The 25,271-nt window shown below is 49.6% G+C and overlaps 1 protein-coding gene across 1 annotated transcript in view; it reads left to right on the top strand.

The window, feature by feature from the left end:
- Window positions 1-25,271, top strand: part of Cpxm2 (carboxypeptidase X, M14 family member 2) — a 96,904-nt gene that overhangs the window by 3,607 nt on the left and 68,026 nt on the right. The window contains exons 2-3 of the mRNA XM_046448854.2: window positions 6,496-6,594; window positions 18,676-18,785. Of these exons, the coding sequence (XP_046304810.1) occupies window positions 6,496-6,594; window positions 18,676-18,785 (209 nt within the window). The remainder of the gene's footprint in view (window positions 1-6,495; window positions 6,595-18,675; window positions 18,786-25,271) is intronic.

The raw sequence follows: 25,271 nt of genomic DNA, 5'->3' as shown, positions 1-25,271 counted from the left end.
TTAGCTAACTGTAGCATAGGGTTTCTCAGCAGTGGCAACCGTGACATCTTGGACCAACTGTGTGCAGGTCCAAGGAGGTTTGTGCCTGGCGTGTTGGAGGATGTTGGCAGCATCCCTGGCATCGACCCACTGAGTGTCAGTAGCACCCTCCCCCAGTTGTCATTGTCACAGCCGTAGATGTCTTTAGACATTGCCAAACATCCCCAGGAGGTTGAGAGACACTGCTGTATACAGCATGGAAACTAGGAAAATGACATTTGAAAACAATGTTAACCAGATTACAACGTCACGTTCCACTAGTTTTTACTGGGCTTGTGTGTACATGTCCCCTTGAGGATATGGAATCCTTTTTTTTTTTCTTTCTTAGTTTGTGGTGGACTTAGGTGTCATGCAATTTCTGAAGTCCTCCTTTGCGAACCTCAGCTCATTCCTGAACATTACAACTTGGAGGAACCTAAATGGTCATTGGGAAAGACTTCCTGTCTGGGCAGGACTGAGGGGGGGATGCACAGTCCCTGGTCACAACCTGCCACAGATGGGCTCTCACCATCTGGAGGCTGCTGGTTCACTGGATGAATGTACTGGTTGCTAGAATGTTCTTCCTCACCCAGGCTTGACAACCTGCTTCCCTCTAGTTCTATTTATTCAGCTGCTTCGAGTTAAACTCCATGGTTTCCAGGTTCCTGAAGCTGGAATGCTTTGGGGCTCAGGGAGGGAGCCCCAGGACCCTGGTCTGCATGGTCCGTGCCTCCATGGTGGGCACACCAGTGGATTTGAGGTATGCTTCCTTTGCATGACATCTCCAAATTGATGACTTTGGTCAGTGGCCTTATTCTTTTTAGAGAATAAGATGGCACAGAGTAATAAACCATAGTTACATAACTCACCCCCTCCACTTAACTGTTAGAAACAAAATAATAAACAAGACTCAGAAAAAGTGATTGGAAGATTTTTTTTTTCTCCCTCCAGGGCACCTTGGCTTAGAAGTAGGCTCAGACATGTAGCATTACAGGTGGGTTCCTGCGTATCCCTTTGTTTGCGGTTTCTTCAGGCAGCAGTGAGGCCACTGTCGTCCTGAGCCCGTGGAATTTGCAGAGTGGGCAGTGAGCCATGTTTGTTCATATGTCTGTGCCCAGAATCATCCAGTCTGCATTTTGTACTGTGTTGTGTCTCAATTGCGGGGGAAGTAGCCAGAGCTGTTATCTGAGCGTGTGTGATTGTCAACAAAGGCCTTTCTGTTGTGTGCGCTGCCACCGGTTGGTGGACAGGGTGCTTCACTTCTCAGCTTTGCTACATCTCTCTCCCAGCATCAGGCAGTGTGGCCTTTGGATGGAAGTGTCTTCTCTTGGGAAAGCTGGAGTGTGAGGATTAGGAGAATGTGTTTATAAATATTTCAGTATCACCATGATGGTACTATAGCACCCAAACAACCAACAAGTAAACCTCCAGGCTCACTCTGGGTTTAATCATAAGTGTGTTTTGTCCAGGTCAACTTCCTACAAAACTCCAAGGGAAAGGACATGTTTTTATTTTTTTAAAATCAGCTTTCTAAGAGACCACCGCCCTTTCCAAAATGCTTTCCAAAGTCAACTTAGCATTGGCACATTCTCTCCTGCCTGTGCCCATGGTTCCAGAAATAAGGGCTTAGGCTTGGATCATAGAGGGTGGGGGACCCTTCGCCAGCTGGCCGGGCTGACGAGATGAGCTGGGGTTAGAGGAACTGGCTGTATCAATAACTAAGAAAACGGCGAAGAAACCACGCACGCAGCACACAAACATGAGTTTCTAAGATCGAGGGAGGGACTGCTCTCCGACCCCAAGGGTCAGCTCCACACTGAGCAGCGCTGGAAAGAGAGTGTGCACCCGGATTCTTTTTATTTTATTTGGGGGAAACACACAAGGGAGTTTGATGGAATGTTCTTTACCAAATAAGGCAGGGAGTAGGGTTTCAAAGGTGGAGTCTTGCTTTGCGATGTCTTGTGGTCAGCAGATTGATTGACATCTTGGCAAGTCACACCCATCTCAGGTGCTGTGTGGGATCACAGGCAGAGTGAGAGGAAAGGAGCACTTGTGTGGCACAGCCCAATCAGCGTGCAATGCCAGACCAGTCCCCTCGTATGCACAAATGCACAGAGCTCTCACACACAGCCTGTGGATGGCTCATGCAGGGCATGCTGTGGCTCATGCTTCCCTGTGTGCTTCAAGGTCCGTGGCTGTCAGGTTTCATGGTGGTTGGTGCCTTCACTGCTGGGATGCAGGAAGCCTGGCCTTGGAGCCTGGATTGAGATGGAGCATCATCTGGATGTCCCCTGGGGGCTGGGGACCCTGAGCACCCCGCTTGGCATTGTCAGCAATGAAGGTTCAGCCCCCTGTGGCCCACTCAGGTCTCTGCCACTATGGCTGTGGCTCTGTGATCATGGTTTCTTTGGCTGGCTCTGGGAAAGGACTGGTGTCCCCACCTGGCTAGCAGCCAACTGACTATGCATTGGGCATCATGGGATGGTTGGCACAGCATAGAACACCTTTAAATTTTAATTTGAACCTCTGATGTTGCATGTTTATTTGGAATACCTGGTCCATGTGAGGCGTGTGGGGTGATCCCAGGATCCACATAGCTGGCATTAGCGTCTGGCTCTGCCACTTACAGGGGCTTGTGACATTTCCAAACCTTGATTCCTCACTGTGGAGGCAATAATACCCTCACGCTTCTGGAGGATCTGTGACGTTGAATGGTCTGTGTCCAGTGTGCTCAGTGGAAGGCAGCTCAGAGGCACCTCTCCCCTGTTCCTCAAGTCCTTGCCAGGTTGTGCGCCAGGGGTCCTGCCAGCCACACCCCTGAGTTGTTGGTATTGTCCTTTCACTGTGCTGCCTAAAATCACCTCTCAGACACAGTCCTGCTCTCCAGACCTTCCTGTCCCCAGCTCTGTTCAGGTGGAACCCAAACTGAAACAGGCAGGTACTGCACAGTGCCTACCTGTGCCCACCCGTGCCCTCCTGCACCTACCTGCTGCTGGTACCACTGTGCCTCCTTAAATCAAAAATAAGGAACTCCATCTGGTTATGGGTCAGGGAGGGACTGCTGACTGCATAGAGGATGGGAGTGGTGGCCACAAAGGCCCTGTGGCCCCAGCTGACCCCACTGTCCCTCATGCCTTGGTCTGGTGGAGACAGTCTCCTGCATGACAGGCTGGACCCTAGGGGCAGGAGCCAACCAACCTTGTTCTCAGGGAAGACACAGCAGACGAGAGGAGGGGGAGGGGCTCTTTGGTTGCCCGATTGCCTGGGTTTGGTCTGGTCCTGATAAAACATACTTGGGAAGTTTCACTGTTGCCTCCATGTCCCCAGTGTCCCCTCCCCACCAGACCACAGAGGTCACCAGTGACTGGAAGGGAACACATCCTTCAGCCACTGAGCCGCCTCTCAGGATTCATGCCATCCTCTGGGGATCCTTGTTTCCTCTGGGAGCTGCCCGTCCTCAGAAAGGAATGGGCCAAGGCTGTTCCCTCTGCATCCCGCCCCTTCCTGCTCACAGCCACGTGGAGCAGGAATATCTAGCCACTGTCCTTGAGGCTGTGTGTGTGCACCTGCCAAGTCCCCCTGGCCCTGGCTAAGGGACCCCCGATGACTGTCTGCCTGAGGCCTCGAGGCTGCATTTCTGGGGTGCTCTCGAGGACCCACTTGGTAGGGTTTTTCTCCTCAAGGGGGTTCATTCCTTGAGGAGAAGCAGGCAGGGACCTCAGAGCCCTGGGCCAGGTCCCTCCTCCAGAGGGAACGCAGAGCCCTCTGGGGCTGGAATTTCCTGGGGAATGGCAAAGCTGCAGAAAGCCAAGGGTTTTCGGTGCCTGGGGGTTGCTACTGTAAGCTCCTTGTGCAGAGAGGGGAATGGTTTTCTATTAAGCAGATGAAGTATATTTGTCACTGTAGACCAGAATAGAACATGTGGCCCTCACTGGCACTTCAGTTTGATACTTTTAAGGAATTCTGTGTTGTCACGCGGTCCAGATGGAGATGCTGATTTGATTCTGGCTCCTCTCTGAAGTCTCTTCCCCCCCACTTTCTTCTTTCATCTGTATAGACCGTATGTTGCCCTTCTTCTTCCAGAGAGGAGGGGACTGTGGAAGGGAGCCTGCAAGCCAGCTGGGAAGGGCTCAGGTTTGGAGTCAATCTCCTGCTCCGTCAGTGACCTTGTGCAGACCTCTTCCTCCTGCTGAGCCTCGGTGTCCCCATCTGTAAAATGCTCTTCTTAATAAGCTTTCTGTCCCCTGGGAGACTTTGCCAAGGTCGAGGGCTGGAGTCTCTGCAGGAATGCCTGGTGGACTGTGAATCGTGCCACACGTGTTCGCTGTTAGCAACTGGAGCAGTGCTCTGTGACGTGTGGGGCTCAGGGAAGACGCTGGACACGAAAAGATAGAAGCCTTCTTTTGTTCGGGGGTGACCACGGGTCACACACATGGCTTCGTTTCCTCCCTGGAGCTTCCTCTGTGGTGGCACTGTGTCTTCTGCTGAAGAGGGAGCCCAGATGAGTAAGGCAGGTCCCTGGCCATGCAGGGCACACGGGGCGGGCCCCACACTGGAGCCAGGCTCTCAGGATGGTGCCCCTGACCACTGTGGTCTCTGCCCAGAGAAGGTGGCTGGGCCCTCCTGACTGTGATCTCAGTACTATTTGCCACTACCACTGGGCACCCTGTTCCCACATGTTGGTCTCATCTTGTGAACCTTTAATTTTTGGTAGAACCCCTTATCTCCCTCCCACACCAGGCTCAGTGTCACCAACAGTTGTGCTACAATCTTCCTGAATAACTAAGGTCTTTTGGGCACACTGCTTGTCGGGCTCTTTTGGAAGTGGCCATCTTGTCTGTGGTGGACACTGGCCATGACATTCCCACCCACAGAATCAGGACCGCTGCAATGGTGACACTGAGCAGGTATTGATGTGACCAGGTCTCTGAGTCGGTCCTCTTCCAGCCATTATGAAGTGTCAGTTTTCTGGCTTCTAGACTCTAAAGGGGACACCCAGTTTTGTAACTTTGTTTCAACTTACATGAGAAATGCAAGCTATTCCCAGAGGGCATCACCCAACAGTACAACAAAAGACGATTTCCCTGGGTTGGGCCCAATGTTCCTTGCCATTTCTTGAAGAACTAGGGTCTTCTTGGGAAGCAGGTGACTAGTAATCTGAAATAGCTTCATTAATTGGTACAAGTCATGAGCTGTTTTTGACATTTTAGCTTGCAGTTTAAAGTCTCTTTGATTTAGAGACTCTTATTCTTCGAGTGTCTCTCCTCGTGGATCTGCCCTCCTTTGGCTTTTGTCCTTTTGGCCACCCAGTCATTCATCCAGCCTGTTATGCACAGTCTCTGGCAGTAGACAATGAGCAGAGCCAGGAGCAGCCCCTGCCTTCTGAGTAGACACGTCATGGAGCCACTGTAATGACACACACAGGACAGGTGTGTGGAGCTGTGAGGAGGCTACTGGAGCCCCCTGTCATTTTCCCCAAACTTTTCCCTAGGCTCTGGGGCCTGGGCCTTGGTTGCTCACAGCTCCTCTCTTCCTGGGGAAATCCTGGTGGAGGCTGCATCTCCCACTTCCCAGATGTCAGTCTGCAGTCAGAGGCAGCCCCTCGTCTCAGATGGGGACAACTGTGTGTGCGGCTTCTGCTCCAGAGCTCCTGGGTGACTAGCCAAGCCAGTCTCAGGCTGAGGAGACCACAGCCTTGCTTGGCCACTTGCCTGGCCTCCCCCTGCTTCTCTCCTTACCTCTCTTCCTTGGTTCCTTAAATGCACCCAAACTCCTACATCAGACTCTGCCTGGAAGCAACTGGACCCTCATTGGGCTATCAGAGCCATCAGTGGAGGGTTGGATTTAGGCGGAGAGGTCAGGAAAACCAGCTTAAGGAGGCAAGGCCATGCTGAGACTTGCAGGGGGGCAGGAGCGAGCTAGTTCAGGAGTGAGGGAAAGGGCACTCGGGGAGGCTGAGCAGCACATGCCAGTTCTGGGGGGAGGAGGCATGAGCTGAAGGGTGCCGGGGGCTGTCAGTGGAGCACAGCGCCAGGAGAAGCAGGAGCGCAGCCGGCGGCCTTCTTGGGCCACGGCGAGGTGGCTTTCCAGTAGATGGGCAGCATCATTACCTGCAGGCTCCCAAGCCAGGGCCTTGGGGAGATTTAGGTGGGGACAGCCCCCTGTGGGGGAAACGCTGGAGTCAGAACTCCAGGGTTTCACTTCCAGCTCCAGCAGCTGTGTGTGGCACGGCCGGGCCTCAGGGAGGGCAAGAGCCTTCTGCAGTCTCATAATCACAACAATGTGCAGGTGCGTAGCTTTCACCAGGTCTGCGTTTAACATGCCGTCATTACCTACAAGATGCCCCAGAGTCCAAGGCACTGTCTCTAGGGACAGGGACACAGAGCTGGAGATGGCTGACGTGCAGGAGAGGACGGTGAGCTCTGACACCCCAGGTGGCTCTGACATGTGGAAGTAAAGGAATCTTTCTCTTTTTAGGGAAAAATAGCAACAGAAAAGGCAGAAGAAGCAAGAGTCTGGACAAGACTGCCAGTGACGACCACAGTGTCCCCGCGCCAGGAGAAGTTGTCAGAGAAAGTAAGTGAGCCTCTTGGAGAGCCCCTCCCCGTCGGCGAGCTGGGCAGGGTAGGCACAGGCCCCTGGGGCTGCAGCCTGAGCATGAGGAGCCACCGAGGTGGTGAAGACACTCATGTCCCAGCTCCCAGCCTGATTTTCGGATCGGTTCATGCAGGTCATTTCTGACTCTCCTGGGGCCCTTGGTGCTCTCCCGCCTCTTCCCCCTCCCCAAGACATCACTTCCTTTCTTGTGGGATCTCTTAGCTGCCCACAGCCCTGAATGTGCACTTCTTACCTCCCAACCTGACCCAGGGGCCTTTGGAATCAGAGATCAAGGCTTTTATTTTGACAGTCTGCGGGCTGGCCTGGCGTCTTGCACTATGTGAACACATCAGTCCTGTAACTACCTAGCTCAGGACGTTCCAAGGAGTTAGTTTGAGACTCATGGCCAAGCTCTGATCCACTAGCTGAGTGTTTAGTATTATTAATTATCCCATTACTATTATTGCCTCTTTGTTGTTTTGAACTATCATATCCAATATCGCCTTTCTGCTGATACTAGCAATAGCTGCGTTTGTTAAATACTTAAGTAAATTGCCAGGTACTTGGCCTAGTATTTGACGTCTCCCAACGCACCCTGAGCATTGAGGGTGTTATTATCATTGTTGTTATCCATATTTTGCAAATGAGGAAAGCAACACTGTGTTATGCTGTTTACAGTTGACAAAACAGATTTGAACCCGAAGTTCTCTGACGCTACACGTTTGCTTAGCAGTACTGCTGCTTAAAATAAGCAGAACATCTCACACAGACAGGACTCATTTTCAGCTGCCATGTGAACCCATAAACTGTGTCACACAGTGAGCTGTCACAGGGGGAATTCATATTCCCCCAGGTACAATGTGGGATTTGGCACTGTGTTTCTAAGAACCCACCAGCAAAGAAATCACGGGTAGGACGAACATTCTAAAGTAAAACCAGAAGTCAATAATAAATGGACCCCTGCCCACTGAGAGGACTAGCTGTCAGAAGGCTGTGTTGAGGACCCAGTGTGGCGTGGGGGCTGTGTGTGTTTCTGGGTTTCTCCCAGAGTCTGAACTAACTGGGTGGTGATGGCCTCGGCCTGAGAGAGCTTGGGGTGCTGACTTTCTGTCCTTCCATCCAAACAGGTTGGCAAAATGCTTGCTCACAAAGGCTGCAGGGCTGAGGTGGCTTTGAGCTTGGCCTTAGTAGTGCCCTGGTTCTGGCCACTGTTAAGAGCTGGGTCAGGTTGTTCTTCACTACCTTGTTTATTCTAATGCTTTCACATATATCTATTGCAGATGTTTAGTAGTTTCAGCAGAGGGATTGGTTTGAACACTGTTAGTTCTTCATGCTGAGAATTGAAGTTATTAAAATTTGGGGAGACATTTTGAGAAAGATTTTTGAAGGCCCATTTTTCTCCTTCTCTTTTCTTACTGATGTCTGAAGTCGCCTCCTTTTCTGACACCCCCACTACTGCCCCTGGATCATTAGGGGTTATTTTCCTGACCTGGCCTCATGGTTTTATTAGGATAGGATCACTCACTTCAAAGGCGGCCACCGTGGCTCTGATTTTAGTCTGAAAAATTCTTCTTTAAAAAATATAAGATTGAGGAGAGCCTGGGAGGGGACGAGCATCTGGGATGTCCCTGATGTGCAGCTGTGGAAGAGAGCTGGGTGACGATGCTCTGGGGAGTGTGTGTGGGGTGGCATAGCAGTTAGCGACAGGCCTGGAGTCAGGCAGCTGCACCCGTGGGGTGGTGCTGAGCACGACAGGGTCTCAGGTGCACAGCTGGGCATTCTCAGGACAGCGTCAACCTCCTCTCTGCATCTCCTCAGGCCACGCTGGGGGTGTCTTGATAGAGATGTGGCAGAAGGCTGGGGGAGTGCAGATGTTCACTACATCAAGTTCAGGGTGATGGACAGTACAGATGGCCACTACATCAAGTTCAGGGTGATGGACAGTACAGATGGCCACTACATCAAGTTCAGGGTGATGGACAGTACAAATGGCCACTACATCAAGTTCAGGGTGATGGACAGTGCAGATGGCCAGTATATCAAGTTCAAGGTGGTGGGCAGTGCAGGCGTCCATGATGTCATGTCCAAGGCAGTTTCCAGTGCAGGTCTTGACCACATCGAGTTGTGTGGCGGATGGCATTGAAGGCTTGTCTCGGTTGTGGAAGTCACCTTGGTGAGCTCTAGTGTTGTGGGAGAGAACAGGAATCTGGCTGTCGCTATAACTAAGGAGCAGCTGCTGTCTCAGGGCCCCACCTGCATTCTAGCTGTTGTTCTGTAATGGTGTACAGGGTTGGTTACCTTACTGGTCTACTTCATCTCTCTATATCCACACTCTTTGCCATGTGATTTTTCAGTTCCCTTCTTAACCGATGAAAGCCCCTTGACTTTGGGCTGGTCCATGGGCTTGTTTAGGCCAATAGAATGAGGAGAAGGGACCGTGTGCCAGTGCTGAGCTGAGACTTCAGAGGTGTTGCTGGTTGCCAAATATACATATATGTCACTGGTCCAAGGAGGCAGAGCAGGGAGTGGAACAGATGTGGACCCTGTCTGTAGATTACAGCCATTGCACTGAGCCCAGCTGATCAACAAGACACTTGAGAAAGAAATGCTTGTTGGGTGCCATTAAGAATTTTTAATAGTTTGTTACACAGCAATAGCTGACTAGTACAACAGAGATAAAGAATATCCTTGATCGTTTAGTGTTCCACCAATTGGATATTCCATCTTTTAATCATCTAATGATGGACATTTATGTTGTTTCCAATCTTTTGCTACTATAAACAGTGTTGTAGTGAAATTACCATATGCCATGCCATTTACCATGTATAGCTTGCAAAATGATTTCCTACTTGGCAATGGCTGGACCCATTTCTGGCCTCTGCTTTCCTTTTTCCAGCCAGATGGAAGGGTGTTTCTCACAGATGTCCTGTGGTTTAAGCCTCTGCTTGTACATCCTTTCTCTAGGGACTTGGACCAGTGGCTGAGCAGGTGGTTGAGAGGACAGCTTTTGGGATCGGGTTCTATGCTTCTTGGCTGTGAGACTCTGGATAAGTTATTAACTTTGCTATGGCTCAGTTTCTGCCTCTGTAAAGTGGAGATAATATCTTCTTTAGTGGCATCCTGTGAAGATTATACGGTGTCTGCCGAGTGTAGCACATGTAGGACACACTAAGATCTTAGCAAAGTTTGCTGATTTTGATTGCTATCTTGGGATTTTTTTTTTTTTTTTTTGTATTCCTTGGAAGAGAGTTCAGGAAAGTTTTATAAAATATCAAATTGTAAATATGTTATTGGTTAAGAGGCAAAATTGAGGACATTATGTAAGAACTTATATAACCACCTAAAATGTAACCCTTAAAAATATAAAATTCATTCTTATGGGTCATGCAAAATCTGCTGGTGGTGGACCCTATCTGGCTCTCCCGAGGATGTGGTTTGTAGCCCTGCCTCAGAATGAGTGTTTGGCAAGTGCTGCCTCCAGAGAACCTCCCTGGCACATCTCTCTTTCACACTCCTGTGCCTTTTTCTCATTGTCTCATAGTGATTCCTATGCGTGGCTCTTTGATTCTGAGAGAGTATGAATGCTCAAGTGTAGGGCTCCTACAGACCTGTCATGGGGTGCACTCACTATTGGTGGTAGCACTTGGAAAGAATGGCACACCTATTTATTGGGCACATGCAGTGTGCCAGAACTAACACTTCAGTGTTCAGGACAAAGACTTGGGTGTTTGTTCCAGACAGGGATACAGGAGACAGAATCCATGTCTTGGTAGCACACATGGGTGGCACGAGAAGACTTTGTTCTCTAGGGAGTCTAGGTGTTTCAAAGTGGGTTTTGGGGAGGTGATTAAGTCATGAAGGGCAAGTCCTCATGAGTGGGATTAGTGCCTCTATAAAAGAGATTCCCCCAAAGCACCCTAGCTCCTTCCACCAGTATGGATGCAGGGAGAAAATGGCTGGTGCATGTCAATCAGAAAACAGGCCTTTCCTGGACACTGTATCTGCTGGTGGCTTGATCTTGAACTTTTCAGCCTCCATAACTGTGGGAAGCAAATTTCTGTTGCTTATAAGCCACATAATCTGTGGTATGCAGGTAGAGCAATGTGAGTGGAACAAGAGAGTGCTCCAACAGGAAGATGATACTCTACAGTGCTGCCTCTGTCTGTTGGATATCAAGTGGTCACTTACATATGAGTGATTTCAGGCTCATTACTCCACTTATCACTACTTCATTTTTCTACCCATGCATGAAACACTCCAATCTCTACATTACTCTAACTTTCTAACAGATTTTTATATCTGGTAGTTTTTCTCCTCCTCCCTCCTCCTCCTCCTCCTCCTCCTCCTCTTCTTCTTCTCCCCTCTCTTTCTTCTTTTAGTTATTCTTGACCCACTGTGTGCACATGTATGTAGACCCACACAAGCATACATTTATGTCATCTAGTCAAATCCTACAAAAACTCTTGAAATTTTGGTTAGATTTTCATTAATTTTACAAATCAATTTGGAGAGAATAAACATACTTATTACATTGAATCTTTTAATCCATGAACATGGTATATCTCCTCAGTTGTTATATCTTCTTTCCTATTGCTCATAATTTTTTTTCTATAGATCATGTGCAATTTTAATAGATTTATTCCTAGATACTTGCTATTTTGTGATGCTTTTAATTTTGACTTTCCAACGCTTTATTGCTAGGATACAGACATATAGTTGATTTTTGTATGTTGATTTTATATCCAGCAACCTTACTAAACTGTTATCATTTATAAAAATACATTATTTTTGATTTGGGTGCAAAATTATAAGATGAACTAAATAATGACAATTTTGGTTTTTCTTTCCATTCCTTGAATCTTTTATTTATTTTTCTTTGCTGCATTGGTCAAGATCCCACTTCAGAAAGAATAGCTTTTTCCTTTTGCATTTAATTTCTACCTTTAAATATTTAGTTTTCTTCACATGTGTCCTTATTTTAAATATTTAAAAACCTATAATATCTTTTAATTTTTTAACTTTATCATATCTTTTTTTTTTTTTTTTTTTTGGTCGATGTTGTTAAGTAAAGGCCGAGTCTCTTGGGCTATAGTTAAGAGGAGTAATTTCTGGGAAAAGTATTTTCCAGCTATTACATGAAACCATTTTCAAAGCTGCATTATTTCTCTGCGTCCTTTGGATGATGTACCCTTTTCATCTTCTCTTGAGACATTTTTATTCCCCACGACTGCGCATTGGTGTTTGTTCTTTACTCATCTTTGAATGCCTCAAGATACACTCTGATTTCCTCCACTGGGGGGCAGTCTAAGGCTTTTCTCAGAGGTACAGATGTTGCCCAGGTCGTCCCCCCACCCAGTCCCAGGACAGCACTGACCCTGGTTTCTGGCAGCCTTTTATCTTTCTGCTGGTTTCCTTCTGAGAGGCCAAGTTGGTTTCCCACTGTGAGACCTTAAACACCGCGATCCCGATAGGACACTGGGAAGATCTGTAATCACCTGTGTTTTTGTGACAATGTTCTTCTTGTCTCCTCTTGTGGGCACTGCCTTCCCCCTGCTTTCTGTCCAGCTGTTTTCTGAGAATTTCTGATATGGATAGTTCTACAAAGTTCCTTGGGTGGAGAGGTAAGCTCCTGGCCATTCCAGAAAGCCACATGTGGGCTTTTATAGACAGCGTCTAATTTTCTAGTTGCTGCAGACCCTGGATTTGCTGGAGGCACTCATAGCAAGAGAGGGATGAAAGGTTTTTTGCCCCTCCTTGGGAAGCCCTATTTTCCCCTAACCGTCTCCATCTGACTCACACGTGGTGACTGTTAGTCCACATCTGGCATTAGGTTGAAGCCCTGTCGGGAGACCTTCCTATTTTATTTCTCCATGTGTTTTGGGGCAAGTTTGGGGGAGGTTGCAAAATTTTAAATGAGAATTCCCCAAAGTCTGTGAACAACCAGTGGTTTTATGAGATATATTAAATAATCTTAAACATAGTGTAACAGAGTTTTTCCTTTTAAATCCTCTTTTAAAAATGCAACTTTTTGTCCCCCTGAAATAATTACAGAACCACGGGAAGTTGCAAAAAGATTTTGGGGAGAAGAATCGCATACAGCCTTTACTCTCCCCCTTTAGCGCTGACATTTTGCACAATTGTGGTACAATAACAGAATTGAGAAATTGGCATTGGTACAAGCTGCGAAGCATGATCTGACTTCATCAGCTGTGCGTGTGCCGGTGTGCCTGAGTGCAGTCCTGTGCAGGTTCGTGGAAAGACCACTGTCCCACCAAAGCACCCTTGTGCTGCTGCTTGGTAGCCGCATGTCCCCCACCCTGTTCCTAACTCCTGCAACCACTTATCTGTTTTCTTCTCTATAATTGTTTTTGTTCTTAGACAATAAGATATATGGTGACTTTTGAAATAGCCTTTTTTTTTATATTCAACATAATTCTCTTTTATGCCTTCTGAATTAGAAAAACGGGTTTGGTCTGTAATCAGTATGATGTTGTAGTTAGGAAAAGCTGAGGCATTTTTAAAATTTGTTGAAGTGTAACATGTATACAGAAGATTATAGAAATCATATGGAATCGTCATAGAAATGAATTGTCCTAGACGCCACTTGCACATTGTGTGAATGAGCCATTAAACTACGGCTTAGAAGGAGGAGGAACCAGCAATACCTCTGGAGTCTCCCGCTGCCCCAGCTTGGCACTCCCCAGCTTCTCCTCAGAGATCCCCACCATTAGAGATGACCCCCCTGGGTGAACTTGGCGGTGTTCATCATATACTCTTGAACCAGACTTCTTTTGCTCAGCTTTGTGTTTTAGAGATTCGCCCTATTGTGGTGCATTGATTCACAGTATTCTCTTGCAAGACTGAGCTTGTCATTCATTTTCATATTGATAGACATTGGGGTTGTTTTCAGTGTCGGGCTATTACACATGGTGCAGTTAGGGTCATTCTTGTGCCAGCCTTCAGGTGCATGTGTGAATGCATTTATGTTGGGTATTTCCTCCAGTGAAATTGCTGGGTCCTAGGGTGTGAGTATTTACCTTTAGTTAGTATTGCTAGAGATTTTTTCTGATTGATTAGACCCGTTAACACTCCTACCAGCAGTGAATGAGAGTGGTTTTATGAGATATATTAAATAATCTTGAACATAGTGTAAGAGAGTTGCTTCTTTTCTTTGGAGGCCCACATTTGGTATTATTAAGTTGCTTCTTTTCTTTGGAGGCCCACATTTGGTATTATCAGATTTTAAGATTTTATTTATACTGGGAGCTGTGTACTGGGAGCTGTGTACTGCTATGCCACATTGGTCTTAAATGGCATTTTCTTGCCATCAGGCTGACTTCTTTTGTGACTACTCATCCAGGTCTTTTGCTCATTTACTCATTTATAGGAGGGTTTTCTGTTTATTGGCTTTCCCTAAAAAAAAGCTGCAGATATGAGTTCCTTGTTGGATATGTGCTTTGCAAGTATCTTCTCCCACTCCTCGGCTTACCTTTTCGCTCTAGCAATGGCGTCTTTTAAATAAAAGATGTTCTTAAATTTAAAATGTGAATTTTAAATTAAAAAAAATCATTAATGTTTTATGATTAGTGCTTTTTTCTTTATTTAAGTATTTCTTGCCTCCCCCAAGATCTTGAGGACTTATTCCTAAGTCACCTTCTAGTGATAAAATTTCCTTTTACATTCCTGTGTTTCCATTAACATTAAAACAAATACCAGCTCAGAGATTTCCCAACACCCTGAGAGGCCTGTGCCCTGTCTGACAGTCAGGAGCCACTCAAACACCATCCCACGCACCAGGAAGCTGCCTCCGTGCACCTCATTCATCAAAGGGAATGTCAAGTTCAGAAAGGGGAAGGAAGGCATTCCGTAAATCACAGCTATTCTACTTATAGGTAACAATGGAAGCAAAAAGTTCAGGAGGGCTGGGAATTATAACTAGGAGCCTGTCCCTTGCCCCTAGAAATTCCCTGCTCCATTTCCAGCAGGCAGCCACTGCAGGCTGCAAGGACCGGGACCCTGAGCTCCCCTCTGCCAATTTGGTGACAATTGTCCCAGCTCCAGTGCCCTTTTCCTGGTGTGACCCAACAACAACCAAGCAATTAGCATTTGTAGTATAGTTTGGAGTTTTCAAGTCAAACAGGGGGCATAAGGCTATATGAGATCCGTGTTGCACTTGATTTTCAGGTTCTAACTCAGACACTTAGTAGCTGCTAAGCTCAGCTTAGTCTCCCTGAGTTTCCGTTTGTTCCTGAGGGGAATGGAATGATGTGCCCATGTCTTATGGTCGTTATGAAGATTTATTCTTATGAATTAGTGAAGAAACTTCCAGAGGGCCTGGAGGTTGTTTGCACATTACTCTAATGGCCTCCAAATCACTACCCATTTAGCTATTTCTTATGACTCGACCTTCATATAACAGCTTTCCCTCCAACCTGTCTCCACCCTAGCAGAGTTGGGATATTGGGAGTGGAGTGTTGGGACTGGTGCCCCTGATTCCGGACTCACATGCCATGTTCTGACTGTGCCCTGTAGCTTATGGGTCACAAAGACCTCCTTGGTATTAAAGATGATGCACACACCCAGTTGGCTCAAGTGCTGATGTACACATGGGGTGATTTAGGTGGTAGTAGGGACCACTGCCAAGTGTCTGCAGTGCAGAGGATGCTAGCAGGGGACAGACCTAATGAAGCATGGGGTGGACAAGGTGGGGTGAGGCAGGGCCCATCTTTACCTCCCAAGGAACAGAGCCCAGGGCTGGGAGACGGCAGGCACCCTACTCAACAGAGGTGTTGGGAGAGAGCCCCACTTGCTTTAAGAGAAACTATGTTCATCCTTGATGACTGTCACTCTCCTTTCTCCAAATTGTGACACATCTCAGATCTTAAATAATATGTTCCTGAAATGTTTGTTCACACCTTTCTGCTCACCCACATGCTTCTCAGGATTAGAGCCTTTTTCTTCCTAGAAGCAATGGAAACGTGATTTGATGGTAAAAGACATGACTGCTTGTTTTTTCTAGATGGTGGGGGAGCTTGCCTGAGGAAGTGGGTGGCACTGCTGGCCCAGATCCTCTGGGGAGCCGGTCCTGGTGCCAGGGAAGGGGCTCTCCCTCAGCCTGGCTGGGAGCTTAGCAGAATACTGACGAGGGCTGAATTGCTGTGAATGAGACTCCCATTTATTTCAAGCATTCTTTAAGCCTAATAATTCTCTCATGGCTTGACATAATAATAGAAATATGTTATAGTTCATCCAAGATTTGTCTTTTACTTTCTGCTTATAGATGTTTAAATCGCCTTGAAACCCCCTTTTTCCTCCTTCATTCTGCTTGATCATTAATGCACCTGTCTTCCTTAGCTTTGTGTCCTGAAGGTTGAAGGAAAGGCCTCCTTGTTGAAAGGCAGTGTTGTGATTGGCAGGTCCTTGGCCAAGGACAGATGTTTCTTTGAGAATTTAAACTAAAGGAATTCTTAAGTTCTTGTTCCAACTCTGTGTTGTGTTTGGAGTCCTTGGCTGGCAGGGTCCTCACTTCTTGCTGTCCCCAGGGTTTATCTGCTGGTCTCTGGCACGTTATCCCAGCACACTATCTCAGAAAGGTCTATGCTTATGATGGGAGGGTCATTTTCTGAGTGCTCCTATGTCTAAAATGCCCTTAATTGTCTTGATTGTGGACTGGTAGTTGGTTGGTAATGGAGCCCAGATTCCAGTTCATTTGTTCTCAAGCCTTCGATGCAGGAACTGCAGTGAGGAGTCTTGTTAGTTTGATGACTGCGCTTGGTCCTCTCCCGGAGTCACAGGAGGACCAGCTGGGTCCGCCTGGATTTCTGGTTCTGCAGACATGGAGGTGTCCTTGAAGCCGTTCATCCTTGCTGTGGATTTGGCGTGGCTGCTCTTGCTCCAGAGAAGCAGGCTTTGCAGCTGTGCTGTTAGCAGCTGTCCCCCACTGTGTCTGGGGCCTGGGGTCCAGAGCGCAGCCCATCTTTGGCTTTGCTGTGTCTAGGCCTGAGGCAAGGCAGGGCATCTGGGTGGGAGGGTGTGTGGAGGAGGCTTCCCTCTGGCTGCTTGGAAGCAAAGAGGGAGGAAGAAGCAGGGGTCAGACATAGTCCCTAAGGACATGCCAGGGACCCACTCCCTTCCACCAGCTCACCTGAAGTTTGTGCCCCTCCTGGTAGGGCATTCAGCCATGAATCCACCACAGGTCAGAGCCCTTGTAATCCTGTCGCTTCCCCAAGGCCCCACACCTCTGAAGTATTTTGTTAACATTTGGGACTAAGGACTTGCCACCTATGTTCACCAGACCCACATATCTCTAGCCTGAGGGTGAAAGGGCACAGCCTAGTAAGGAAGGGGGCTGTGGTGACTAGGTTACTAGGTGATCAGCCTTGGGTGGTTCTGGGTACTTGCTGCATGGTCATCCCTTATTGCACGGTGGCCTCTCTCTGGCTCACTGCATGGCTCCCATTTGCTGCGTGGCCCCATTCCTGTGGCCCCTTCTCTTCCTATATGCCTCTCCCCAGGCACATTGCAAGACCCCCATTCACATGTTGCCCCATTCACATCTCCCCCACTCACATCCCCCCAGTCACATCCCCCCTTGCTGCACGACCCTCTCAGAGAAGCTCTTTAGAGCACCAGTGCTCACCGGAAGCTGCCCTGTCTTCTTGCAGTGCCCAGTAGGTGGACAGCCACACCTCACCTGCGGCTCCTGCTCCTCACCATGGCAGGACCTGTCCCTCTGCCTCCCATGCACAGTGCAGATGGCAAATGAACAGTTCCTGGTCCAGGAAGTCTCCTCCCAGTGGGTGCCGGCAGGGCCAGGGAGCCGAGTGGCATCATGTGTCAGCCGGAGCTCTGAGGCCGGCAGCCTTGTCTCTGGTGACCCGCCTCAGCTCTCGGGGCCTGGGTTTCCTTTTCTGAAAACTCAAGGAAGGCCTGGTGGTGTCTGGGGTCCTGGCCGGCAAGTGCCCACGGAAGGACTGCTGGCTGTCCTCTTGCCAGCCCTGCAGCCCCCTGGGACCAGCAGGCTTTTCCCTGAGGGGAGTCATGCTGGATGTTCAGGTGCCCCACATCTCCTGGGGGCCCTGGGATCCTGGGGCACCTTCTCAGTGGCGACCCACATGACTATTTGCATTTACCCTGTTCGTTTGGAGCTGTCTAACTTTGTAGGGATGGGTTGGTTCACTCCTACTTGGGAGTTTTGTGGGCTTCGCCAAGTCAGGTGCTAAGGTGGAGGCACCACTGGAGACTTGGATTCCAGCACAGTGGCAGGTCTGCAGGTGAGCACACCAGATGCAAGCAGTTGTGTGGGTCACGGCTGAGCAAGAAGTGCCCCGGGATCTCAGGGCACCTCAGGGGATGTGGGGCATCTGTACATCCAGGAGAAGTCCCATTGGAAAAGACCTGCTGGTCTCAGGGGGCTGGAGAGCCTGGCAAGATGACGGCCACCCAGTGCTCTGCAGGTAAGAATGACAGCTCCAACGGGTGAGGCCTGTGGCTCAGCCCCCGCTGCTGTTAGTACTCCCATGTGTAGGGATGATGGGCTGAACTTGGACGATCACCAGGGTCTGCCCAAGCACTGGCGTTTTATTCCAGGGGCAAAGGGTACTAGTAGCTGTTTTCAAACTTGTCAGAACAGACGACAATAGAGTCTTTCTATTTTGGCGTCCTCTTCATTAGCATGCACAACGAGGAGGCTAGAGTTACTGAAGCAAAATCAACAACTTCTGATTAATTTGCAGAGCTCAACCATGGGATCCTTCTGAAATTGTTACCCAATGCTGCTGCCTGACTGAGTCACCTTGTGGAAGGGCCCTTAATTGGGAACAGGCTCAGACAGCAGCAGGGACAGCTACAGAGAAGGAATACCAGGGCCGAAGCACCAGAAAGCAGGTGGTGGCAAGAGACAAGAGCGTTGACAGTCGCGGTGACCCTATCTGTCTAGAAACACCGTGGGCCGGCAGCGAGGGCTCAGAGGGAAAGGGAAAAGCACATGACCACCTTTAGAAAACCAGGAAGGTTTCTTGCAGCAGCTGGCCTTGTTTATAACGCGCCTTGTTCTTCCAGGTTGCCCGCCTCTTGGTCTGGAGACCCTAAAGATCACAGACTTCCAGCTCCACGCCTCCACGGCGAAGCGCTACGGCCTGGGAGCGCATCGAGGGAGACTCAACATCCAGGTACCAGCCCTTCCGGTGCATTCTGCTTGCAACTCCGATGGCTCCAGTCACAGATGCGGACAGGGTTCACTGAGCCCACCATGCATGGCATTTCAAATGTGTTAGTCGGCGCTCTCCCGACAAATGCGGCATCGCTGCGTAAATCTCACTGTGCAGAGAGTACGCTGAGATGCAGAGAGGGCGTGTCTTCTTCAAAGATGGCCTTTGGTAGAAGTGAGGTCCCTGGCACCTAGACCAGGTGGGTCTGCCTCCCTCTTGAGCTTGTCCCTCCACAGGCCCTCTGTCTGGGAGGAGCTGGAGCAAAGCGAGACGGGCCTAGGGGCCTGCTTGTGGCTGAGGCATGGGGCAGGGAGGTGGTGGCACTGCTCCTCCTTGGCTCCCTGCCAGTCTCTGTCTCTTCTCATCTCCACTGTGTCCACCTCCTCCAGGCTGTTCAGTGACCTCAAAGGTCCCTCGAGGTCAAATCCTTAGTGCTTCCTGGGGCTGGGTGCATCCCGCCTTTCTTTCTTCCCTGAGGCTCCAGGGCCACTGTGACCTTGGCCCTCCATACTGTCAAGTGTCCCTCTCAAGTGATGCCCCCCACACTCTACACACCACATGGTTCTTGACTCCACACCTTTCCTCAGGTGGGTTCCTCTGCCTGGAACCCCTTTGCCTCTCACAGTAGAAACCCGCGCTGATCCCTGCTGTCCCTGCTCCAACAACTCTTGTGGCCTCTTAAGTCAACCCACATGTATCCCCTCCCAGTGTGGCGGTTGGAGGTCTCACTGGGCGAGGTCAAGGTGTGGGTGGGCCGGTTCCTTCTGGAGGCTCCAGGAGCATGTGTTTCCTTCCCTGTCCCAGCACCCCAAGGCCGACCTGCTCCTGGCTTGCGGCCTTTCTTTCCTGGGAGCCTGCAGGGTGGGCCGAGTCCTTGGGAGCTGCTGTCTCTCTGCTTCTCTCTTCTATTTCACTTTTGAGGACCCTGTCGATTATGCTGGGCCTGTCCAGATGCCCCAGGACCCTCTCCGTCCCCTTCTGCAACCCAGATCCCATCTGTAGTCTCCATTCCTCCTTGCCACGTAGCCTGACATGTGCAAGGGACATGGGCCTCTTGGGGGACATGATTTTGCCCACCTCTCTCCGGTGCCGTTCCCCCGCCCTGGCTCCCGCTGGTCAGCTCTTCTCAGTATAGCGTCTGCTCTGTCCTGCCCCGTGTCGCTCTCTCCTGTTCCACATTTCATTTCTCTTTCCCCGTCCGCTCCGTACCTGTGTGCAGGTCCCAAAGCCTTATGCACAAGTGCCGTCTTGCTCAGGTCCTTCCCTCCCTGCTACACTCAGGCTAGTGGCTTCTAAGTGGCAGTGTGGACCCCTAGGTCGTTGTAAGTGTGCTGTGCCAGAGGCCCCTTCCCAGGAAGTGCAGGGGCTCAGGGTTTTCTAAGACTTGAGCCCATCCAGATTGGTTTAGAAATACTCTTTTTTAAAAAAAAAAAAAACAAAAAACTGTGAAGAAACATTTGGTTATATACAACTGGAAACTACAAAAAAAAAAAAAAAATTAAAATAAAAACAACAACAACAAAAACTCCTGTATTTTACACAGGAACTCTGAAAAGAGTTTGACCAGAAGTTCCCGCTGTCAATCCCCAGGCACCTGGGGTGCCTCCAAAGGGGAACCGGAGTCAGACCCAAGGGGTTAGATCCACATGGGAGCGTGGGGCTGTTTTGTGCATCGACAAGGGGGGCTCATCTGATGCCTTCGATGCTTTCTCTACAAATGAAGTTATCCTTTAAATAAAAGAGTCTATGTTTATCCATGCTGTCTGCCATCAATGGCAAGGCCCTGTTGACCCTAAACTTGTGGGCCTGGTGAGAAGGTGGGGTGCTGAGTCCTTCCAGGTGGAAAGGACTGTCCACCAGCAGGCTGGATGGGCAGAGCATGGGAGCAAGCGTGCTGGGGTCAGACATGCTATGTTTGAGCTTGGCCCGGATGTTCCTCCATGTCGAGACCCTTGGAATGATCACCTCATGTCTCTGAGCCTCAGTTGCCTCATCAGAAAAATGAGCCTCCTGAGCGTCCACAAGGTTGATTGAGCAGGGAAACTGGTGACGACAATTCTGAAGCATTTGCTGGGTTACCTCGTTCCTCTGCTGAACACCCCTGGTGGCTCCCTGCTATTCTTTCAACAAACTCCCCGTTAGTCCCTGGGTGCCCGAGCCCTCTGGGTCTCCCTGCATGTGTACCCCTCTCTGAATGTTTCTTTATGGTGTTATCTGAGCCATCCTCCTTGAGAGGGGCCTGGTCTTCAGCTCCTCTCTCCCCAGGTGCCCCAAAATAGTCCCTGCAGCACACACAGAGCACAGAGAATGTGGCCGAGAGCTGGCTGACGTGGGCAGAGTGCCCATGGCCTGCTTCACTGGGCTGTGCAGCAGGCCCCTGGTGGGTGTGTCCTGTCCTTACTTCCTGGCCATCTCACCTCCTTCTTTGTCCTTTACCCATGGGAGACAGAGCGCAGGGAGCAACCAGGCTCCCCACCATGAGTGAGTCAGCAGAGCCCACTCCCCTGCCCTCCGTCAGGGTGGATGGAAGTCACATTTGTCTTTATGGGGATTTTTCTCTTCAGTGGTAGATTCTTTACCCTGATGTCCCCTCACAAGAATATCTCGAGACCTGCTCTTAGAGTGTGAATGTGCTGCCTTAATGGCCAGGGCGAGGCCACCCATCCCTCAGCCTCTGGACACCACCTGTGCTACCTGGTGTTGACCCCACAGTGTGGAGATGGGCCTGCAGCAGGCTCCGATTCCAACCCCCACAGCAAGTAGACGAGGTCGGGTCCCCGCTGGGGTTTGTACCTCCCCATCAGCTCCATAAGCTTCGTGATTCCGCTGCCGCAGGTGCACAATTAAAGTCAATCCAAAAATACTTCTCCCCACACATAACGGTTTCAAATGCAACTTAAAAATAACTACATCTTGTCTCACATATGAGTATTTTGTAGGCGTGTCAAGCTAATGGGATTTTAAGTGCGAGAAACAGCAAGGTGTCAGAATTAGAAGTCATATTTTAAATACATATTCTGTAGCGCTCCTGGGACGTGAGCATGTTGAGTGCAGCCCTGCACGGGCCCAGGGCTCTCTGGGCACACAGTGGCCATAGTCCAGGCTGGAGCACACAGAATCACAGGCTGGGAGGCTCCAGTTAGCTGAGTGGCTTTAGTGAGATGCCCACCTCCTTGGAGACTCTGTCACCATCAGGAAAGCACAGGTCCCACCTCTGACTCTGTCCTGGTATTGTGAGGACAAAGAGGAGTAAAGAAGGAGATTTGTCCCCCAGAGGCCTTGTTCATACTCTCAGGGGACCCTTGCAGAGTGCCTCCTCTGGCCAGGCACAGAAAGCCCCTGCTGACTGCCCACCTTCCAGAGGCTTTGATTGTGACAGGGAGACCCTGAGAGGTGTCCACACTGTGCTCAGTACCTGGCTTCATTTATTTCTCAACAGGAGGGACAAGGGTCATTATTATTTCCTCTGACTTACGTAAACCAGACAGGGTGCTCAAGTGACTCAGCTAGGATTTCCCAGGAGGGGTAGATTATGAATCCCAGCAGCTTGAAACCTCCATTTGTTGCCCTGACAGTGCCATAAAGCTGCTTCCCACGGTGGCAGCTGGGGTGTTTCAGCTACAACATCTGGAATTATGGCTTGGCTGTGTTCCTCTCTTTTCTGACAGGGAGCGCATGTAGATGTACTCGTCTGTCCCCTGGCCAGGTGATGAGCCCCTTGCCAATCATGTGCATCCTGCTTTCTTGGGTCTTCCTGCACAGTGTCCATGCAGTGTCTGCACACGTGCTTCACACGGGCTTCGGGACAGTTGCTGCCGTGCATATGGGTTCCATAGCAACAGTGGAGCTGTCCAGAAGGAGGCAGGTCAGCTGTCATTGACACACTTCCTTCTGTGATTGGCAGACGCAGGAATGATGTCATCATGACACACACAAGTAGCATTGGTTCATGTGTGATTTTTGCTACTATAGCCATCTTTTGATGTTGTGGGGGTTTGGTTCCAGCCCCCCACCTCTTGGATTCCAAAATCCATAGCTACTCAAGTCCCTTATGTAAAATAATGGCTGTGTTTGCATGCAACCCACCACATCCTCCCATATATTTTAAATCCTCTCTAGATGACTTGCAATACCCATTACAGTGTAAATGCAGGCTCCATGATTGTTATTCTGCATTGTTTAAGGAGTTATGATAAGAAACATGTACGTGTTCAGCACAAACACAAATCCTGATTAGGAAGGGTTTTGATTCATGGCTGGTGGAATCGGCTGGAGGGCCCAGTGTGCAGTAATGTTGGTGGGACCAAGTCCCAGCCCCTGACCGTGGAGTGCACCAGCCTGGGCGAGTGCAGAGTCTGCAGGGAACAAGGTCCTGCAGGGTCCTCTCACCTCCTGTTCCTCTGACTCAGAGTGGCCATGCGCTGCCTTGTGTTCCGTTCCTTTGTGAGCGTTGTCCTTGTCCCTGCAGCTCATCAGCTCCACTCTGCCTTCTGCCTCTTCCTCACCTGCCTGTGCTGTTTGTTTGCTTCTCTAAAGCCGAATCCTATCATGATTGCTGCATTCAACCTGTCTAAACTGTGCTAATATTGTTGGAATTGATTGTTTTTGAATCTTCTGATTATGGAGCTGAGTGGATTTTTGGAAGTTCTGGCTATTACCTGGGTTTCTCCATGAACTTGATTTTTGTGGTGCAAGATATTGCAGACTGTGACCTTTTACTGAAAAGCATCTGCCACGGTGTAGCAGAAGCACCTCCCTCTTTTGCCCTCATTTTAAGCAGAGGACTTTGAAAGAATCCTCCTAGCTCAGTTACAGCTTCCTTTTTTCCAAGTGGACTTTTACTTGTGTTAATTTAATAATATAAGCTCAGAGAGGACACCAACGTCTTGTGCTCAGGACAAGATAGATTTTCCAGGAATTTCAGGAGAGAGGCAGGAAAGTAAAGGCTGTCCTCTCCCTCTGATTACTCTTCCAGTGTGCACAGGACCGTCTATACTCAGTCCTGAGAGGAGGCTTGATCTCACGTAGAAAGCATCAGTGGTCTCTCCTGCTCTGGAAGCCGCAGATTGGAAATTGACATTCCGAGTCTCCAGGAGAGCACGTTGACAATTACCTCTAAATTGCTTGCAGTCACTGTTCAGAGGTAGCCCGGTAGTTAGATGGGTTGTCTAATGGCAGCTCTTCACCTGTCCCGTTCCCAGAGCATCCTCTGAGGACCCTGTGAGACTTTCCATGCTTGTACTCTAAGGCAGGGGGTTCAGAGGTAGCGCCCCCTGCTCAGTGACATGTCTCACAACTGCTAGGGTGCTGGGGCTTCCTTAGCTGGAGATTGCTGAGCTTCCCGCCTCGGCTCTTTTGAAGGGCTGGTTTCTGTCTCCCTTGTAAGTCTTCAAGATTATGGTTGGGAGAGCCCAACCCATGAGCAGAAGCAAAGGAACCCTGACAAGTGCCCGGGGCAGGTATCCCTAGGTTCCTGCCTACAGCTGAGAATGTAAGGAAGCTGGTGCTCGGACCAGAGCTGGAAGGGAGGGGCCTGTGCTTACCGTCCCAAGACGGAAGGTGGCACCACATTCACACCTCCCGCTGTCTCTGTGATGGTCTGGCTGCTATGTTGGACACTTGGTGGCCCCCATCTCGAGTGTTAGAGAACGCTCAGTTTGGCCTCACGTTGTTCCTCTTTCCTGAACTGTCTGGAAATAATAGAACCCTCTCTCTCCCTTCCACCCTGGAATCAGCATGGCTTCTCTCTGGTCCTTCCTTTGAGGGACATCTACAGAACATCTGGATGCTGGTGTTGGGACCCGATTCCAGCACTCTGATCTCTTTTCACCTGAGATGAAGGGTAAGCCTTGAATGTAGCCCATGCCTGTGGCTTCCTGGGTGCCTTCTGTTCCTGATGATAGGAACTCAGTTTTAGAATAGGGAACCAACAGAGTTTTATCCTGCGGTTGAAGTCCATGTGCCTGGGCACAGCCCACACTCGGCCCTGCTGTGCCTGGGGCCCCCTGGCCAAGGTGGCGAGCACGTCTCACCTGGTGGGAAGAACCTGGAGTCATTTTCTCAGCCTTGCCCCTGCAGGTCCTGTGCCTGCCGACGCTGGACCCTGCACCAAGTCCTGGACCCTAAAGCCTGCTGGACCTCCGACCATCCTGACGCTCTAAGCTCAGCCTCCTTTTGGTTTCTGGCTGCACAGACCTGGCTGTGACTCAGCAAGTCCTTCTGAGGGGCTAGCAGGGGCAGGGCTGCGGAGGCAAAGCAGCACTCATCGTTTTTTGAGTCTGGGAATGTTGTGTCTTTTCTGATAAAGGGCCTTTGTTCTTCATCTGGCTTCAAGTATTAGGAGACAGTTTGGGTGCCAAAACCCTGGAATTTTTGATATTTGGATTTTTATGAAAATAGCAGGACCAAATGCTTAAAATTGGACTGCCCCGGAAAATCAAAAATGTG

The sequence above is a fragment of the Marmota monax genome, unplaced genomic scaffold, assembly GCF_021218885.2.
Source record: "Marmota monax isolate L192 unplaced genomic scaffold, Marmota_monax_Labrador192_F-V1.1 WCK01_AAM20220418_F8-fsc00076, whole genome shotgun sequence".
NCBI lineage: Eukaryota > Metazoa > Chordata > Mammalia > Rodentia > Sciuridae > Marmota > Marmota monax.
The sequence above is the reverse complement of the archived record's forward strand: the minus strand, read 5'-3'. Positions and strand labels throughout refer to the sequence as shown.